Source organism: Bubalus kerabau, chromosome 3, assembly GCF_029407905.1.
Source record: "Bubalus kerabau isolate K-KA32 ecotype Philippines breed swamp buffalo chromosome 3, PCC_UOA_SB_1v2, whole genome shotgun sequence".
Taxonomy (NCBI): domain Eukaryota; kingdom Metazoa; phylum Chordata; class Mammalia; order Artiodactyla; family Bovidae; genus Bubalus; species Bubalus kerabau.
In genome coordinates, this window is record NC_073626.1 from 134570033 (window position 1) to 134589078 (window position 19046).

Genomic DNA, 19046 nt, shown 5'->3' on the forward strand with positions numbered 1-19046 from the left:
GTGTCTGGAATGGCATAGGCATGTTTGTCCAATAAATGGAAATAATTGGCAGGGCGCTGGTTTTCTGCCTTCTTGTTCCCAGGCTGAGAGAAAGACTTACATGGACAATTAAGGAATAACATGAAAAGTACCCTAACAGAGTTAGGAAGACAGCTAAGGAAATCACAGAGGCCTCACTGATAAGCTATTACTTGCTCTGAGTACTATGAAGAGAAGAAGGGCATGGAGAGAGCAAGAGAAGTAGATAAAATCTCAGAAGCAAGAAGTCGGGGTTTGTGTGGAGAATGGTGAAGTCGTTCTACGTGTCTCACAGCCTGTGAAGAGGCACATTACTCAGCCTGGAGGTTCCTCCTTGCAGGGTCCCCAAGGACACTGAACCAGTGGTTATCATAGCCTTTATTACCTTCTTTATATTTTATTATTTACCTCCCAGTCTCACCAATGAGGCTGCAAGATCTTTGATGCAAGGAACTATGATGATTTGATCCCTTTTAGACAGGGACTTTGCCTTAATTATTTTTGTCTTCTCATAGCTTATTATGGTGCTGGTACTTGGTGGCCCTCAGTACATGTATTGGGTAAGTCATTTTCATTTAGTCATGTGTGAATCTTGTGACTCCATGGACTATACCCCGCCAGTCTCCTCTATCCATGAGATTTCCCAGGCAAGAATACTGGAGTGGGTTGCCATTTCCTTCTCCAGGGGATCTTCCTGACCCAGGGATCAAACCCAGGTCTCCTGCATTGCAGGCAGATTCTTTATTGACTGAGCCACCATGAAGCCCAGTACGCATATGTGCTGTGCTTAGTCATTCAGTCATGTCCAACTCTTTGTGACCTCATGAACTGTAGCCTGCCAGGCTCCTTTGTCCTTGGGGATTCTCCAGGCAAGAATGTTGGAGTGGGTTTCTATGCTGTCCTCCAGGAGATCTTCCCTTCCCAGGGATCAAACCCAGGTCTCCTGCACTGCAGGCAGATTCTTTACCATCTGAGCCACCAGGAAAGCCCAGTACATGTATAATGGATAATAAATGGACAACAAATGAATTAGTGGTGAATGAAGGAATGAGTGAATGACATGGTTTAATAGCAGTTTGTTTAAAAAGAGTTTTGAATTTAAGTTGAGCAGCAAAAATATCTAATGTGGTCTTAGGTAGAATAACAAAAGTATAGTGCCTGGTTTCTGAGTATCTAGAATCTTGGAATTTCAGAGATTAGAAATGATGAGGAAACAGACTAGACATGTGAGATGACTTGCTCATGGTTCCACCCCAAATTTGTGGTCAAAGTAGGATTTGCATTTAGAGATCATGACTCTCAGTTAAATTTGCTTTCTACAAGTTCTAGTATATTCTGTGCTGGTCAGACCACAACTGTAGCAGACTGTGCAATTCTGAGCTATACACTTAAAGATCTATAGCTGCAAAGTAACATCTGTCCAAGGAAGGATGATGCAGATGCTAGGGGAAAGTGGAAACCATATCACGTGAAGATGAGATGAAGACAGTAAGGATATTTCACCTAGAGAAGAAAATACTTGCAAAGGGTCAGAATGTACCTGTAAAAGTGAGTGGGAAAACATAGTATATCTGTCCTAATATTTTAAAATATATAAGTCATTCTTTCTTTGCTCCAGAGGAAAAACAGAAGCCATGTGTAGAAGCCATAGAAAAATAAATTTCAACTCAATATGAAAAAAATGGTCTCAAAATTAGAATTGACCAAGAATAAAATTCCAAGTGATAATATATATGCAAGAAGAGGGTAGATGATTATGTCAGGATGAGATTCTGAGTTCATTTAGAATAGAGGTCATATTTTAGTTGTATTTCCCTAAGACCTTGAATTATGCCTGGTTTGATTTTAGTTGCTCAGTCATGTCCGACTCTTGCGACCCCATGGACTGCAGAATGTCAGGCTTCTTTGTCTGTGGGATTTCTGAGGCAAGAATACTAGAGTGGATTACCATTTGCTTCTCCAGGGAATCTTCCCAACCCAGAGATGAAACCCACATCTCCTGTACATGTCTCCTTCATTGCGTGTGGATTCTTTACTGCTGAGTCACCAGGGAAGTCCCTGAAGAATGCCTGGCACATAATATATGCTCACTTAAGATTTGTTATGCATCTTTTAAAAAGAATTCTTTCATGGGTTGGGTGAGCATGGAAGTGAATAGGAATATACTGTATTATGAACTCAAGGGCTTTAACACTTAGGTTTATGATCCTTTGATAAGCAAAGTAATGTATCAATATTTAATGAAGCAAGTCATTTCATGCTCTTACAAGTAAAAGTCAGTGGAATTGTTTCCTTCAAACTCTGCTAAGCCCTGTGATGTTGCATTTTTGTTCCTCCCTTAGGAGAAGGAAAGGTTTGCTACAACCCCTGTCTTACACAAAGGTGACCACAGCTAGTTACATCTCTGTACCTGGTGATGAAACTAAAATTCCACGTGGAAGTTTAAATAGACTTTGTTTGTACAAATAGCCTACAACCAATTTTTGGAAACATGTGAATGATGGTTATGCCTATAGATTCACACTTTTCCAAGTGATGACTAACCTAGAAAAGCAAATTTTTCACAGAGTCCTAAATCCTATTTAGGCTGTCACCTTTAAAAAATGTTTTAACAAATATCTTAAATATCACTTCAGGAAACTTTTTTTCACTGAATATTTTATTTTCAGAATGTGTTGGTTTGACATTTGTCCTTTTTTTTTTTTTTTGTGGCCACAGAAGTGTCATTCCTTTCAGTATATGCAGAGGTCATTTGAAGGAGACAAAGAAAGCTTTATTTAGATTACTGTGTTAGTCACAGAAAGCTGTGAAAAACTAAATAATAATAAGGCAATTATTTGATTTTTTATTTTCATCTTATTCCTTGAGAATTTTTACAGTTTATTTTTTCCAAAATGGTCATGCCTATTTATATGCTCAAAAATCTATATTGATTTTCCACTAAGGTCTTTCATATGCTATGGGATTAATTTTCATTCTTATCACATATATATATATATATATATATATATATATATAACACATTTATCTATTTTTATGAAATATTATCATCTTAGTTCCATTTCAAATAATGCTGCTGCATTAGCCATAAAGTTATTCATGAGGTATTTGGTTGTGATTCTAACTTATTTTTAAAGAACCATATACTATAAATATAGCAAGGTGCTTCTGAGAATTCATGATTTGGTGTTACCCATTTAATGATGTTATTAAAATTTTTCCCTAGTTGTTAATTCCATGCACCTAAATGGAATAGACTTTGTGCTCTGTGCATTCCTAATATGTAGCTTGTTCAGGACCTTTCAGATATATGCACTTAACCGGGAGAGTCTAAGATATTTCCCAAATAAAAACCAATCTCTTTTTCCCTCTCCTTTATGAGTTATAAAACACTTTTCCTCCCCTTCTTCTTTGATTTAATTTATATGCCAGAGATTTTTCTGCTCTGGGGATCAAAATGGAAGACCAGGGAAGAAAGTTGATGAAACAGAGATGATTCAAAGATCTGAAATATTTTATCCTCACTCGATATAAAGTAAATTATTTTTTCTCTTTTCCAATAACCATCATTTTCCTTGATCTTGGAATCACTCAAAGCCTAGCCACTGAGTCCTGTATAAACCAATGCTTTGTCTCAAGATGTGAAGGAAGATAAAATACTGATACCTGCACAAAGGTACTAGCTTGATTATATTTACAGTTATGAGATACCGCAAATTTAAGAATGCCAATTTTTGCTCATCACTGAGTATTTATTATATATAACAAATACATGGGAAAGAAAAAACTATATTGTGTGATATAAATAGTTTATTTACATTACAGAAAAAACATCAAGACAATGTATACTATTTCAAATATATCCATACATAATCAAATATAGCTGTAGTACATGTTTTCATTGGTGTAGATTACCACAAATGCAAGGCAACATGTGTAGATCTCTTGTCTTATTCTTTTGTCTATAATACTGTATTGTGTAGTCCAAGCTTTCGGTAGTCCAGCCACTGTGCAACATGCTCCCTTTAGATTAACCTCGTGGACGCTCTTGTTGTGTTGTCTGAACTGTAGTGCCCTGTATTTTGCTTCTGTCTGTGAATTCTGTTGCTTCGGGGGCATTTCCTAGAAGGTTGGAAAGTTTACAAATCTTAGTTCAGTGCTATTACCTGAAGTCCAGTCCCACAAAAACAGAGTGAAGTTGTAGATTAAGCAAATTATTAAAATATTTCAGATGTAAGAATTTATTATTAGCAGAAGCTGCAATTATTTTGGAAAAGGTTTTTGGTTTTCTTTGTTTTTGCTTCTCCTTGCAGTTGTCTTTAAGCATCTATTAAGGAGAACTGAAGAACAGAAATGGAAGTTCAAGAGGAATACATTTACCTAGTCCTTAACTGCTTATTCATTAAGGCAGAAAGAATGACTCAGCACAATGCAATCAAGCAAGTGTGAGCCCATCTAACCTCACGTTGAAGGTCTTCAACAACTTTATATTTTAAACGTCCCAAGGGTGAATGTTATATTGACATTTCAATGCTAAAAGTTTAAATCTTATCAAACCAGAGAATGAGCCAACTGTTAATACAGGATCTGTAATGAAAAGGAATATTGTTTTGGTTCAGCCTAACATCATTTTTGTATGTGAATAGTATAAGCTAGAGATATAAATTGGTACCGATTATTTAGCTTCTATAAAAAGCTAATACTCAAATTATTTAAAGAGCTCGATCTTTTATGATAAAGCAATGCTTTGATGAGAGTATCAGAAAATGCATATTCGTATATATGTTCATATATGAATAAATGTATATAGTATATAGATATATGATTTGGGGTGGAAGTAGATCTGTCAAAATGAACATGGAGCTGGAAGTCACATTCCTCAAAAGTAAAAAGAAGATAGATTTTGTTTTCACATGGAAAGTGAAAACAGATATGTGGCTTAAAAAGTAGCCAGCTAATGTGGGGCTTAATTTAGGTTGTCTTGAATAGCAGAATACAAACATCATGACCAGTGAAAGGGGCAGTATGAGTGATAATGAAATGCACAAGCTCTGATATTAGGCGACCTAGACTTCATTTCTGCCCTGATTGCTCACCTGTGTACACTCAGCAACATGCTGACTTCTCATACCTCAGAGTGCCTGTCTTTAAAATGGGGATAATTTTTCCCTCTTCATAAAGTTTTCATATGTATATTCATTTGTGTGTGTGTGTGTGTGTGTGTATATATATGACACACACACAGACACACACACATAGAGACACACAATTTCTGGGGAGATAAGGACCCTATATATCCCAGTTGTTTTTATTACGTATGGGAATGAAACTGTAACTAATAAGACTTTTAAACACCTGCTCAAGCATTGAAAGTTCTGCATTTTTGTTAGTACATGAAGTAGCAAATCAAATTGTTGAGATTAGATCTATTACATATGAATTTCATTTTTCATATGCTGATATTGCTTAGATATTAGAAGGCTCAAGACCCTTGGAGTAATATGGCACAGCTTCCTGTGTTTTAGATGCTATTCTATCTTCTCTTTTACACTTAGTGTTTTTGGTTTAAGTTATTTTTACACTCCCCAGAATCTATTTTAATGTAATCCATTGACTCACTTGGCATCTAAACATGAGAGTCGAGTTGATGAACTCAACTCGGTTTCGAGTAGCACAGAGCTCCCGTCAATGATCTTCCCTTAAGCCTTTAGGCCAGGGAAGGATTTATGAACCACATTTTGTCTTTTTCAAGAGCAAATGCCACACTTGTCCTCAAAGAAGATAGCATGATACAGATACTGAGATATATTAGGACTTTTATTTTCTACAGATATGATACTTTTATTTTCTTGTCTTCTGAAAATAATTTTTTGGGAAACATTTTGATTTACTGTAGAGCTGCACAAACGATTGAAAGTTTAAATGCCTTGTGAATTTGGCAGAAACCTTGAAAAACTTCCTTGGAACTCTTCTCTTGAGCAGAGTGAAATCAGATCAGAACAGAATATCTTCAGTAACATTTCTGGTTAGACCAGGACATAAATAATATGCATTTGGTCTGGAATCTATTTCTTGGTTACCATGAATTTACACACTAATGAAGTTAAGCACTTACCCAGCCTCTGTCCTGTACTCCAAGCCCAGTGTCAGAGATTAGTAATTATTCTTTTCTTTTTCTGTTGAAACTGGATGAGATCTCTGTATTTCTCTCAACCCAACTCTCCAGGAAATAATTACTGTTTGATTGTTCTGGGGTTTGATATGAAAGCTTCTTGTGAAATTTGCTGTGTGTTTCCCTGTATCAAAAGTTTTCATGTACTGCAACATGATCATTCTCATTATAATTATTTTCTTTGAATTTTGTGATTAAAGTTATTTTGCTAAGATAAAAATGTATTTGCTATTTATATCAAATAAGTTAAAAATGGTTATACCTGAGAGTTATACTTAGAAATGTAAGTGCTATAAGTGAGAGCTATAATTTAATATTTTTCTAGGTCTTCTATAAAATCTATTCTGATTTTATTTGGCATGCTGAGATCTTCCCAACCCATGGATTGAATCTGGGTCTTCTGCATTGCAGATGGATTCTTTACCTTCTGAGCCACTAGGGAAGCCTGAGTAAGGAAATGCTGGTCATTTAAACAGTCTGTTAGTAGTCTGACTGAAGACTGACTTTTTATAGTTAAAAGTAAAGAGCATATTTAAACAAAGACTGGCATTACACATTAGAAGAGGAAAGAAAAGGCCTTTGCTTAGAAAATAAATAATCCTTATCAAAATGCAAACATAAGGAAAATAATTTGTACCACTCCAGCATGAAAGTCATTGTCTTTCCATTTGGCTATTCTGTTATGATGAAGAAATAGGACTCCAGAGAATGGATGGTTGCGGAGTCCACAAAGGGACTTGAAATTAGAGTGATCTGACTCAGACAAGGAGGAATGATGTATTCCTTTATGTGGGTGACCACTGAGTGTAGTTACTGACCTTGTGATGCAAAGAACCACCACACAGATGACGGCAATCTGAAGCGTTCCAATCACAGCTGCGATTAAGACGTACTGAAACCGGACAGGGCCAGGAACAACATACAGTACACTGTAATCCTTTTTTTCACAGTGTTGTCCAGTATAACCAGCATCACACCTGGAATAAATGATAGCGTCCAGTTACCTAAAGCTGCTGTACTCATTTTTATAGTTCGCCTATGGCCATTTCTCTTCATTTTGAAATTAGGGCCTTTTGTTTCCTTTTCCTGCTCTTAAAAAAAAAAAAAAAGATAGTACTTTTTAGATTTGTTTCTCAAATACTTATTTTCAATAAGATCTCTTTTTGTTTTTCATTTCAAAGATATATGGTTTCTTTTTATACTTACAATAGAGTTTGAAGATAGGAGAGAGATGATAGAAGTACAGGAATAACTGTTCTTTCTATTTTTTTCAGGTGAGCTTTACATTTTATTTAACTTGCTCTTTAATTAACCTAAGTCAACATAATTACTTGAGAAAAGGCTTGTTTCTGATGACATGAGTATAAAAAATAATGCTATTCATTAATTTTTTGGATAAAGCATTCTCTATGCAACAGTTAGAATGTGTTAAAAAATATGTTAGGGCCAGAGGTACAGCAAGACTGATTTCTTTAATTTACTGGTCATAAAGTTGTCCGCTTATGTTAGAGAGTCAAATTTCAGTAGTGAAAAGGTAATTACAATGTAGGCAATAAGGTTTAGCAAAACAAGCCCATGTGTATTCATCTGAGAATGAAGACTGCCTCTCTGTCACTCAGCCCTCATCAGAAAGCTCAGGTAGATAGTGTTAGAATTAGCAATTGACCATGAAATGAGGAAACAGCTCACACGAGAATAACACTAGTGGGGATCAACTTGTCATTGACTTTGTGCAACTATTTTAGTACCTCACTTCGAATGTCTCATAACTATATCCTAGGATCCTTGGTTTCTGCATTGGAAGGGTTTAATAATGCCAACTCTGCTGGGAATGACAGAGCAGCGGGAGCAACTTCTCAGTTGGCCTGGCTCTACTGGAAGGCAGGTGTTCGTGTGTTCAGTGAAGGAAAACATGAAAGGAAGACAGATCTTGAGAAAGAGAGAGAGGAAGGAAGGAAGGAAGAAGGATAAGATGAAGAAAAAGAAGAAGGAGGGGAAAAAGATGCAAAGGGGAGGGGGAGAAGGGAGGGAAGAGAAAAAGAGAGCGACACTCCTTTCCCTGTATAGCAATAGGCAACCTATTTCACCATTTGCTACTTGTATATCCCATTATTTTGGAAAAGATGACCTACCCAAAGCAATATGTTATCTTACATAGACTAAGGCCTCATTCAGTCATTTGAGAAATAGTTGTCAAGTCTCTAATCCGTGCCAAGCAGTGATCTGCATCCATGGGAAAGAGTGGTGAATGAACCAGAGGAGGCCGTGTCTTTAAGGAACTTGTAATGCCCAAGATACAATTTAAAATTCTACCAGCAGAGCGTATATAATGATGTGTTACATAGTACTTGAGTATGGAAGGTACACAGATATTGTTTTCTTGTGTGTGTGTATGTGTGTAGGAGAGGCAGAGAAAAGTGTGGCTGCTGATCACCCACTCAGGCAGAATGCCATCCAGAATTTAGTTTCTATATTTTTACTTTATCCGTGTAAAAGTTAAAGGGTGAAAACCTTACCTGCAAGATGGCTCCTGCATATTGATAGAATGTTCACACTTCCCGTGCATGCAGAAGCCATTGTAGTGTTCTGGGCACGGTATGTGGTGTTCTCTGGCACTTTCTTCTAATTTGTTAGCATTCTCTGTGAATACAGATAAAAGCAACATCCCCTGTAAATACTTTCTTAGCCTGGTAAGATCAACCAGGATATTAAGAAGCAAAGCTACAGTAGACAAAAAATATTTAAAAGGGCAAGAATTAAAAGGCCATGCTTCAGAAGGAAGACGGAGAAAGAACTGAAAGACAGATGTCTTTACAATTGTGTTTAGAGATGAAACTGCAAAATTACCCAGTGCTTTTCATGCTTTTATGTAATTTCCTACATCTTTAAGAGCCAGTAATGTTTCTATGAGTTGTCAGACAGCTTTAACTTTCCTTGTGTAGAGACAGTACATTGATCATAAAATAATTCAGGAAGAAATATCCTATTTTGTGAATTTCAAAAACCCTGCATAATGTCCGTAAAAGTAAATTGCTGCAGTGCCTTGACACTCTCTCCATGTGGGAGCTTAAAAGTTAAAATATGGCCGTGTTCAATTGTTAAACAGAAGTTTTCCAAACCAAATGCAAATTTCAACAAATGTATTCTTTCAGGCTTTTTTCATCTACAGTGAACATGAATTTTCCTAGCACCCGCACATTTTCTTATTGCCTAAATAATGCTATTGAAAGAGCAAATGTTATTTCAGAATCACTTATGTAGATCCTAACACAGTATTTCTAAATGCTGTGAGTATATTCTAATTCATAACATTTGGCCTATGTTTGCAATGTCATGTGAAATTTAAACTTACGATAAAGAAAAAACGTGTTCTAAAATGAACCCTTTCCTCTGTCATTAAGCCTTGTTTTCTCATATTTCTATAAAGATAGTAAATATTTTTCCTGACCTTTGTTAGTTTAAATACATTTGCTTCCTGTTTGTAATACCGTCTCTAAGGAGTCTTTTGATTCTTTATATGTTCGTTTTATAATGTAAAGTTTTGCCTTTTTTGAGTTTCTTCTATAATCTGAGACCTGATATACTTTAAGATCCTTGCCTAAAGTATGAGAAATGTAAGTCTCTTGACTTTTCACTTTCCTGGTGGTCCAGTGGTTGAGACTCCAAGCTTCCAATGCAAGGGGCACAGGTTTGATCCCTGTTCAGGGAGCTAAGATCCCACATGCCATGTTGCATGGCCCCCAAAGTATAAAAATAATAATGCTTTTCACCAGGACCACAGTAATTGGTCAGCAGTATGGGTTTTTCCAGTGATGGAAGATTGAGAATAAATTACTATTTTTATGAAATAGATTATCTCCTACCATTTCTATATAGGGGTATAGCTTTTCTTTTATTATAGTGCATTCTTATAATTTTTTACTGTCCATCATGTGTGCATGCTAGGTCACTTCAGTCGAGTCTTGACTCTTTGTGACTGCATGAACCTGCCAGGCTCCTCTGTCCATGGGATTCTCCAGGAAAGAACACTGGAGTGGGTTGCTGTTTCCTCCTCCAAGGAATCTTCGTAACCTAGGGATCAAACCTGGGTCTCCTGCGGCTCCTGCACTGCAGGCATATTCTTTACCACTGAGCACCGGGGAAGCCCCTTACTGTCCATCATAGAGGATGACTATATTCATCGTGAGAAAAAAAAATGTACCTTAAGTATTAGTGAAGTAGACAAATGTATTATTTACGTTTAAGCAGAGCTATAAAATACCTTTAAATTTTAATACCTAGGTTATCATCTGAAAAATATTAAAGTTTGAAGTAAATTGTTAAATATGTTACGTGCTTTCTTGTATAGGGATATTTATGCACATAGGTATAAGGGTAATATTTCAAATTGCATACCCAAAGAATGCCAAAGAGACTGGCGATGGCATTTCAGCCAGTCCTTTGTTTTACATCTGTGTCTCTTTACCTATTTAGGTGATCTTTTGTTTGCATTGTAATATTTCTACTTTGATAATTACTATTAAACTGCAAGGACCACTTTCATAGAAAAGACACATATATAGAAATTTCTCTTTTGGTTTCTTTCATTCTTCTAAGTTACCATGGTGTTTTTGGTAACAAATAGTGCCTGCAGGAAGCAAACAACACCCAAATTGAAATGGATAGTGTGGAGTCAGATTTCCAACATGGGAGTATGTGACCAAAATGGAAGCAGGATGACAGCAGAATTTGGATACACCTTGAGAGGGCTTGTGGTCACTCATGAAGCCATGAAGACTGGACTCATCCCGTGCCTTGGCCAGGAGGCTATAAGCCAGAGTGGACAAACTGCACACCTGCTGCTGAAAGATGACTTTAGCAGTGGGTTTGCCAGCCTCACTGCTGATGTAATGAACCAGCACTGATTTACACTCTTATTTCTGGATCTTCTCCCCATAACAAACTATTCAACATTCTATTTAGTGTTCGTTAGTAACTCTTCAGTGCTTCTGCACACCTGCATGTAGGGGAATTTTCTGTAACTTCCCTACATTTCACATATATACTGTGATTTCAGTCGTAGTCTTATTCAAACACATCTTATTAGGGCTATTTTTTTTTTCTGTCAGTTACAAAAGTAGATGAAGAAAAGAAGATCAAGATTTATTTAACTCAGATTCATTTTTAAGGCTATTTTATTTTTAACACTGTCCGTCACCCCATACTGTTTTGTTTTTTTTTTTTTCCTGAATTTGTACCATGTCCACAATTAAGAACTGAAGTTTAAGGGCAAAATGAGAGCTTGTCTGAGTGGTACTGTTGCCTTAGTGTAGCTAGAGCTGGATGTTTTCACAAAGTTCATTATCCAGACAGGATGATCAAGTGGGAGGGGAATAGTCTCCATCATAAAATCTGCTAATTAGTTTACACCATTCCTTATGAGCTTGGAGTGCTCCGTTATGCTGCTCACAGGATACTGTCAAATAAGAAAGTTAGATTGAAAATAAATGAGTAGAAGAAATGATCCCTGGGCAAGAAAATGAGGAATCATCAATATATGTCAACAAATTTATAGTCAACCCAAACAAGCAAACCAGTTGATTGAAAACCTGAATATATAACCACTTCTAGTAATGCAATAGACATGTTTCAGAAATGAGATTTGAGTGTATTAAGAAGAGTAGAAACACAGAAATCTAATATACAAACCAAATGTGTGTATGAACCATAGTGGGTATTTGTGATCCTGATGTTTATGCATAGATACTGAAGCAATAACAAAGCATTTAAAGATTTTAAATCATAGAAAAATGATACTTTGGAAGTCTGTATGTTTTCTCCAGTGGTTGATGATTTACATATCAACTTCTCTTCTCCATTTAAGAAGAGATTTAATGTAAGGGTTGTGATCCTTCTTCTAAGACAGTGAGTGATGATGCTAGAAACTTTTCGTATCTTTGTTTAAAATCTTTGTCCAGTTTCCTGTTTTAAATGTTTACTCTGCTCTGAATGAGATCCTGACTTCTTAAAGGAACAGTTTCTGGTATAATCTGAGTTACTTGCAGCAGAACTCATAGGGCTGCATGCCCATTGCTAGTCAGCATTCCAGTCAAAGGCTATAGAAGTAGGCTGCTTTAAAACATAGCTGTATGTATGGTTTCTGTCCTGGTGCTTTCAGGGAAAGAGACATGGCAAGCTGAAGAGACAGAAGAAATGGTGAATGGCAAAACCTTGCTTTAATCACAAGTCTAGTAAGATAAGTTGACAGAAAGTGGACAATGCCAGACATAGCAATTCAGAGACTTAAATCAGTACAGCTCAGAGTAGGGTGTGTGTATGTGTGTGTTTCTCATTACCCCTACTTTCTTCCCTGAAAGTTAGAAACAAGATGTTATTCAGGAATTAATCTGTCAAAGCAAGACATTATCTACTGAAGCAGAAATGTGACTGTAAAATTCGACTAAAACTATCCCTATATCTGAAGGAAGGATGATTCCCTTAGGATAAAGATTCAGTTCAGTTCAGTCACTCAGTCATGTCCGACTCTTTGCGACCCCATGAACTGCAGCACGCCAGGCCTCCCTGTCCATCACCAACTCCCAGAGTCCATCCAAACCCATGTCCATCGAGTCGGTGATGCCATCCAACCGTCTCATTCTCTGTTGTCCCCTTCTCCTCCTGCCCTCAATCTTTCCCAGCATCAGGGTCTTTTCAAATAAGTCAGCTCTTCTCATGAGGTGGCCAAAATATTGGAGTTTCAGCTTCAACATCAATCCTTCCAATGAACACCCAGGACTGATCTCCTTTAGAATAAACTGGTTAGATCTCCTTGCAGTCCAAGGCACTCTCAAGAGTCTTCTCCAACACCACAGTTCAAAAGCATCAGTTCTTCGGCATTCAGCTTTTTTAATTATCCAACTCTCACATCCATCCCTGACTACTGGAAAAACCATAGCCTTGACTAGATGTACCTTTGTTGGCAAAGTAATGTCTCTGCTTTTTAATATGCTGTCTAGGTTGGTCATAACTTTGCTTCCAAGGAGCAAGCGTCTTTTAATTTCATGGCTGCAATCACCATCTGCAGTGATTTTGGAGCCCAGAAAAATAAAGTCTGACACTGTTTCCACTGTTTCCCCATCTATTTGCCATGAAGTGATGGGACCAGATGCCATGATCTTAGTTTTCTGAATGTTGAGCTTTAAGCCAACTTTTTCACTCTCCTCTTTCACTTTCATCAAGAGGCTCTTTAGTTCTTCTTTACTTTCTGCCATAAGGGTGGTATTATCTGCATATCTGAGGTTATTGATAAGGGTTAGAGCTTGGCAAAAGACGCATCTGAATGTCATGTTGTGTCATCTATTCCAGTGCTCTCCAGCCTTCTGGGCCCTGAGAAGCCAACTTTAACTAGTAAACCCAGAGTCCCCGGCTGCAGATATGGCTGCACTAGACTGTTAGTGTCTGATGCTATGAAATATTCACTTAGTCAACAACCCAGTTCTCTTGTTTTGATGTTCTGCTTCCTAAATAGTCTTAAAATAACTGGACATTTATGCAGCCTACACATTGGGAATGCCTTTGACACTACCACCTGGCCTTCTTATCCATTTGACAGTTACATATTTCATTGGAATGAACTGACTGGTTCTGAGTTTCCATGCATGTTAGTGGCACAAGTCACCTTTCTTCAGCCTACTGAATTCTGAGGGTTTGTAAGATCAAATTTCTGCACCTAGAGGCTAAAGGACCAGACCCTAACCATGGTGCATCAATAGTCTGGGAGGACTTTGCAGGCTGGTAAGATGATATCTGTCTGGAGATATTCCCATTTTGCTTTAATCAGGAGTTTTTTTAAAAATATAATTTTTAAAATTTATTTTTGGCTGTACTAGGTCTTTGTTGCTGCACAGGCATTTCTCTAGTTGTGGCGAGCAGGGACTACTCCCTAGTTGCAGTGTGCAGGCTTCTCACTGCAGTGGCTTCTCTTGTTTCAGAGCACTGGTTCTAGGTGTGCGAGCTTCAGTAGTTGAAGTTCCCAGGTTCTAGAGCACAGGCTCAGTAGTTGTGGAGCACTGGCTTTGTGCTCCAAGGCATGTGGGATCTCCCTGGACAGGGATTGAGCCCATGTCTCTTGCATTGGCAGGAGGATTCTTTACCACTGAGCCACCAGGGAAGCCTCAGGACTTTCTTTAGAATATGTCTACAAAGCTTTTCGGAGAAGGCAATGGCACCCCACTCCAGTACTCTTGCCTGAAAAATCCCATGGACGGAGGAGCCTGGTAGGCTGCAGTCCATGGGGTCGCTAAGAGTCGGACACGACTCAGTGACTTCACTTTCACTTTTCACTTTCATGCATTGGAGAAGGAAATGGCAACCCACTCCAGTGTTCTTGCCTGGAGAATCCCAGGGACAGGGGAGCCTGGTGGGCTGCCGTCTATGGGGTCACACAGAGTTGGACACGACTGAAGCGACTTAGCAGCAGCAGTAGCAGCACAAAGCTTTTAGGCTCTAGATTCCTTAGGAGGAGTCTGATTCTGTGTAAGGCTTTTGAGTAAGTTGGAAAAATCCTAAACTAGAGATACCATCAGAATTTAGAGGATACTTTAGGGAGGCAGATTTCCACTGCACATTTTTAAGCAACCAGAGCTGTTCAATAGGGGAAATGAATTAAAGAGTGAAGTGGTGAGTTTGTGTGAAAGTTTTCAGATGTGTTACTATTTCTCAGATATTATAGGGTGTTAACTGTAGATTGGATTGTTTCAGAGCTCTAGGTTCTTTGACTTTTAAGAGTAATATTTATTTGTATTGTGAATATTTATTTGCAATAAATTACTAATATTAATATTTCTTGAAAAATATTATTTTTGATATCCTAGGAAAAGGAAGTAGAGAAATAAGGACATTATTTAGATAAGAAAATCACTTTGCTTAAATTATGGGGACATTTTGCTGTTTTAAAGGGTGTAAAATATTTTAAATATTTACCATGTCTGTAATTCAGACATTCTAGCATAAAGTGATCTTCACCATGCACTGTCTTCCTTGTGGGGAGCAAAATGTGGATCTTACTTCAGTTTTTAACATCACAAATTATCTTGACAAGTGGATGCTTGTGAATTGTACAATGTGTATTAACTTCTCAAGTCTCTTTTCCTGTGGGTACACAAAATGTGCCGCATTTTTCCAGAAAAATGGAATTTCCATTTTGGGTGTCTTTATTTATTACTTTTACTTTTCATGTTTATAACAGTCCAAGGAAACCCTAGCACTGAGATAGTCCTATACTTAACACACCTGTTGTGGTTACTTGATTTTATTCTTCTCTTGCTTACTGCCCTATTGCTAAAGAAGTTTGAAAACAGTTTTATTTAACCAACTAGAAAAATAAAAACTATCTTTTTTCCCATTATATTTATATTGTGCCCAGGACAGGAAACAAATTATGAATTTAGAAGTAAAGGTATGATGGTCCCCTTGTTGATTAGAGTTGGTTTCAAAGAAGATATACAATTCTTATGATTTCCTGTCCTTATCTTATCAGGTATAAAAATATGAGGTGGCAGTAAAACCTCATATCTAGCTTGAATTGCAATCGAACTTTTTTAAAGACCAGAAAACATTCCAATTGAATGGATTCTGAATGTAATCCAATCTGAGTTCTTGCAACTTAACAAATTCTATAATAGCCTCACCTGCTGTCATAGTTTCTTCAAGGCACAGATGAGTAGATGAGAAGAGTCTCTCCTTTTTTAAACCTCTAAGGACACTCAAATGAGAATGCTCGCTAAAAGTGACAGGTTAGCACAAGGGACATGGAGGCATGTAAGGACACAATCAATCCTAAAGTTTTGTCAAGAGCAGAGGCCCAGTCTAGGAATAACAGTATTATCAGTTATTTCATCTGTTAAAGATTTAGAAAAAATAACCTCAAACCAGAGATCAGGTCTTTCAAGTGCTACATTTATTCTGCAAGTTGAATATTATCCTATATTTTCAGAAGAGTAATTGAAAATATTTTGATCCTAAAATTTGCTAATGAAGCAAAAATATGAGTTGGGAGCAGGATGGATGGGGATGTAGAGAAATTCTTTCTGATTGTACTGTTGATCAGGCACTAATATAAAATGTGAAATGCGATTACATCATCACTTGGATATATAAATATTCTTATTGGACATAAAATGAAAATGGAAGAAAACTAATTTTCATGTTACTAGATTCTCAGGCAAGACCCTTAATGGCATTATTCAAGAATTGCTTGAATTTAAATTGGAAAAAGTATCAGTGTCTGAAATAGACATAGTAATTTGGGGACTGGAGTGAATGAAATGGAACAATACTGGATGCTTATTTTCATGGGCTTTTATTATCTCAGTTTCTACTGGTAATGTATTTACATGGAGGAAAGCTGAGAAATCTGTAAAAGCTTGGGAAAGAAACTTGTATATACTATTTTAACTTATGACATCCAAATACAATATTAACACACTTAAGAATTTGACATCACAAGTTTCATATTTGTGTCTGGCCAGAAATTCTCGACCTCTAAGATAAAAAAGGAAAAATAAAAGTTGTTTGTTATTGAGAGAAAAATAAGCAGATCTTTAGCCATTTCTCTGTCTCCTGCCTTAAAAATGCCCTGCATGGCTTTAGATGGCAGAGCCCTCCAGAGAGTGAAGAGTGCATGCTACTGGGGGAACTGCACTCTGCCTGTAATGGTCCTTTACAAACTTCACCATTCAGTCAAAAGCCTATTAACGCTCAGCAAGTGGGTAACTCCTATAGGTTTAGAGGATTAAGCTTGAAGACCTTTTAAAAATATAGTATTTTATGGAACTTCCAATGTCTTCGACAACACTTCATAAACATTAGGCCTTGGGAAGAGGCAGGGATCTATGGTTCATTAGTCTCTTAGGAGTCCAGAGCTGGAGTTGCCTTAAGCTTATCTGGGGCAATTTGTTACAGCTCTCCCCACTGAGCTCTTGCTGCAGCAACACTGTTCTCCTCCAAGACAAAGTTAACTGTAAACCTCAGAGAAAGAAAGAATCCTGGGAAGCTATTTTATGTCAAGTATACTCTCTTCCCCCTTTTCTTTTGTCTTGAACTAAACCTATGCATTTCTGGCCAAACTTATTGGCTCAGTGGCTAAACTGGGTGTCCTTTCTTAGTGAGCTTCTTGGGTGACAATGTTGAAAATGACAACACAAGTAACAGAGGGCTCAGATCCTATCCACTTTTGCCTTCTGGGCTATGTGAATCAAGCTCTTTTGTTTCCTTTATGGGCTGCATATGCAGCAATGGAGGAATAGTTGAGATAAACCTTCTCAGGTGACACCTTTGTTTTCCTGTATGACTCTGAAATTATTAGCCAACAGAGAATGAGGAGGATTTAGCTTTCACTGAGATAGCTGAAATTTTTAAAGATTTTAAAAATGTAGATAAGGACCAAAAAATTGGTAATGTATTATATGAACATTTACTGAAATAGCAGAAAATTGTAAGGATTCTGATAATGTAAATAGGGACCAAAAATTGCTAATGTATTATATCAATATTTCTTAAATACCTACTATGTGTCTGGCACTGTGCTATGTACTATGTGTAATTTATATCTATTGGTCGTTTCCAGATGATTTTGCTTGTTGTTTTCTAAACACAGACAAGAAAACAGATTCCCCAGACAGGATGATACGAAGTATATCTACAATTCCTGGAGAATCTACAACATGCCTAGCATTGTGTTAATACTTAACATGACAAAAATATGTTCCTTAATACAGCCCTTCAAAGCAGATTTTTAAAAATCTCATTTTATATAGATGATGAAACTGAAGGTCAAATAGGCTTCATTACTTGTCTTAGAAATTTACACAATTGATAAGCAGAATTGGAATCAAAACTAGGGCTCTTTCCAGTATACCATGCAGACTATGCATTTAAGAACGTATTAAAATACAGGACAACATCTGGCTTCCATATCTTATTTACCGTTTGCTTTTTATAACTCCTGACTCTTTACCTCACCTCGATCCCATTGATACCCTGAAAAGCAATCTTTTCTTTTTCTTCCTTCTACCTTGGGAGAGATTTTTTGTCCAGGGCCAACCTAGTATGCATTCCAACCCCTCCATCCCCCTCAAGTGTTCTCTCCATCAATTTTTTCCTTTCTCTCCAATATCTTTTTTTCTTTTTATTTTTTTTTCCACATTTTAATAGGTGGTCAAATATACAGTTATTAGAATTACCTAAATATTACTTATATAAAAATTGGTATATCACATTAGATGACTTTATAAAAACACAAATCACACATTGACAACGACCCCTGCAGTCCAAGAATACCCCCCTCATCAATAGTACAAATTACACTTTTTAAAAAAATCATTGTTTAGACATTTAAACCAAAGTAACTTTGACTAGACTAAATATTTTTTTTTAATTTTATTTTATTTAACTTTACAATATTGTAGTGGTTTTGCTATATATCAAAATGAATCTGCCACAGGTATACATGTGTTCCCCATCCTGAACCCTCCTCCCTCCTCCCTCCCCATACCATGCCTCTGGGTCATCCCAGTGCACCAGCCCCAAGCATCCAGTATCATGCATCGAACCTGGACTGGCAACTCGTTTCATATATGATATTATACATATTTCAATGCCATTCTCCCAAATCATCCCACCCTCTCCCTCTCCCACAGAGTCCAAAAGACTGTTCTATACATCAGTGTCTCTTTTGCTGTCTTGTATACAGGGTTATTGTTACCATCTTTCTAAATTCCATATATATGCATTAGTATACTATATTGGTGTTTTTCTTTCTGGCTTACTTCACTCTGTATAATAGGCTCCATAACTTATCTTTACTCTTTGCTCCCAG

At 37.0% G+C, this 19046-nt stretch overlaps 1 protein-coding gene across 1 annotated transcript in view; it reads right to left on the reverse strand.

Moving 5' to 3' along the window:
• Positions 1 to 3749: 3749 nt before the first annotated feature.
• Positions 3750 to 19046, reverse strand: part of TMEFF2 (transmembrane protein with EGF like and two follistatin like domains 2) — a 276817-nt gene continuing 261520 nt past the window's right edge. Inside the window, exons 8-10 of the mRNA XM_055572972.1 lie at positions 8707 to 8830; positions 7009 to 7167; positions 3750 to 4140 (exon numbers count right to left, since the gene is read on the reverse strand). Of these exons, the coding sequence (XP_055428947.1) occupies positions 4044 to 4140; positions 7009 to 7167; positions 8707 to 8830 (380 nt within the window). The 3' untranslated portion in view covers positions 3750 to 4043. The remainder of the gene's footprint in view (positions 4141 to 7008; positions 7168 to 8706; positions 8831 to 19046) is intronic.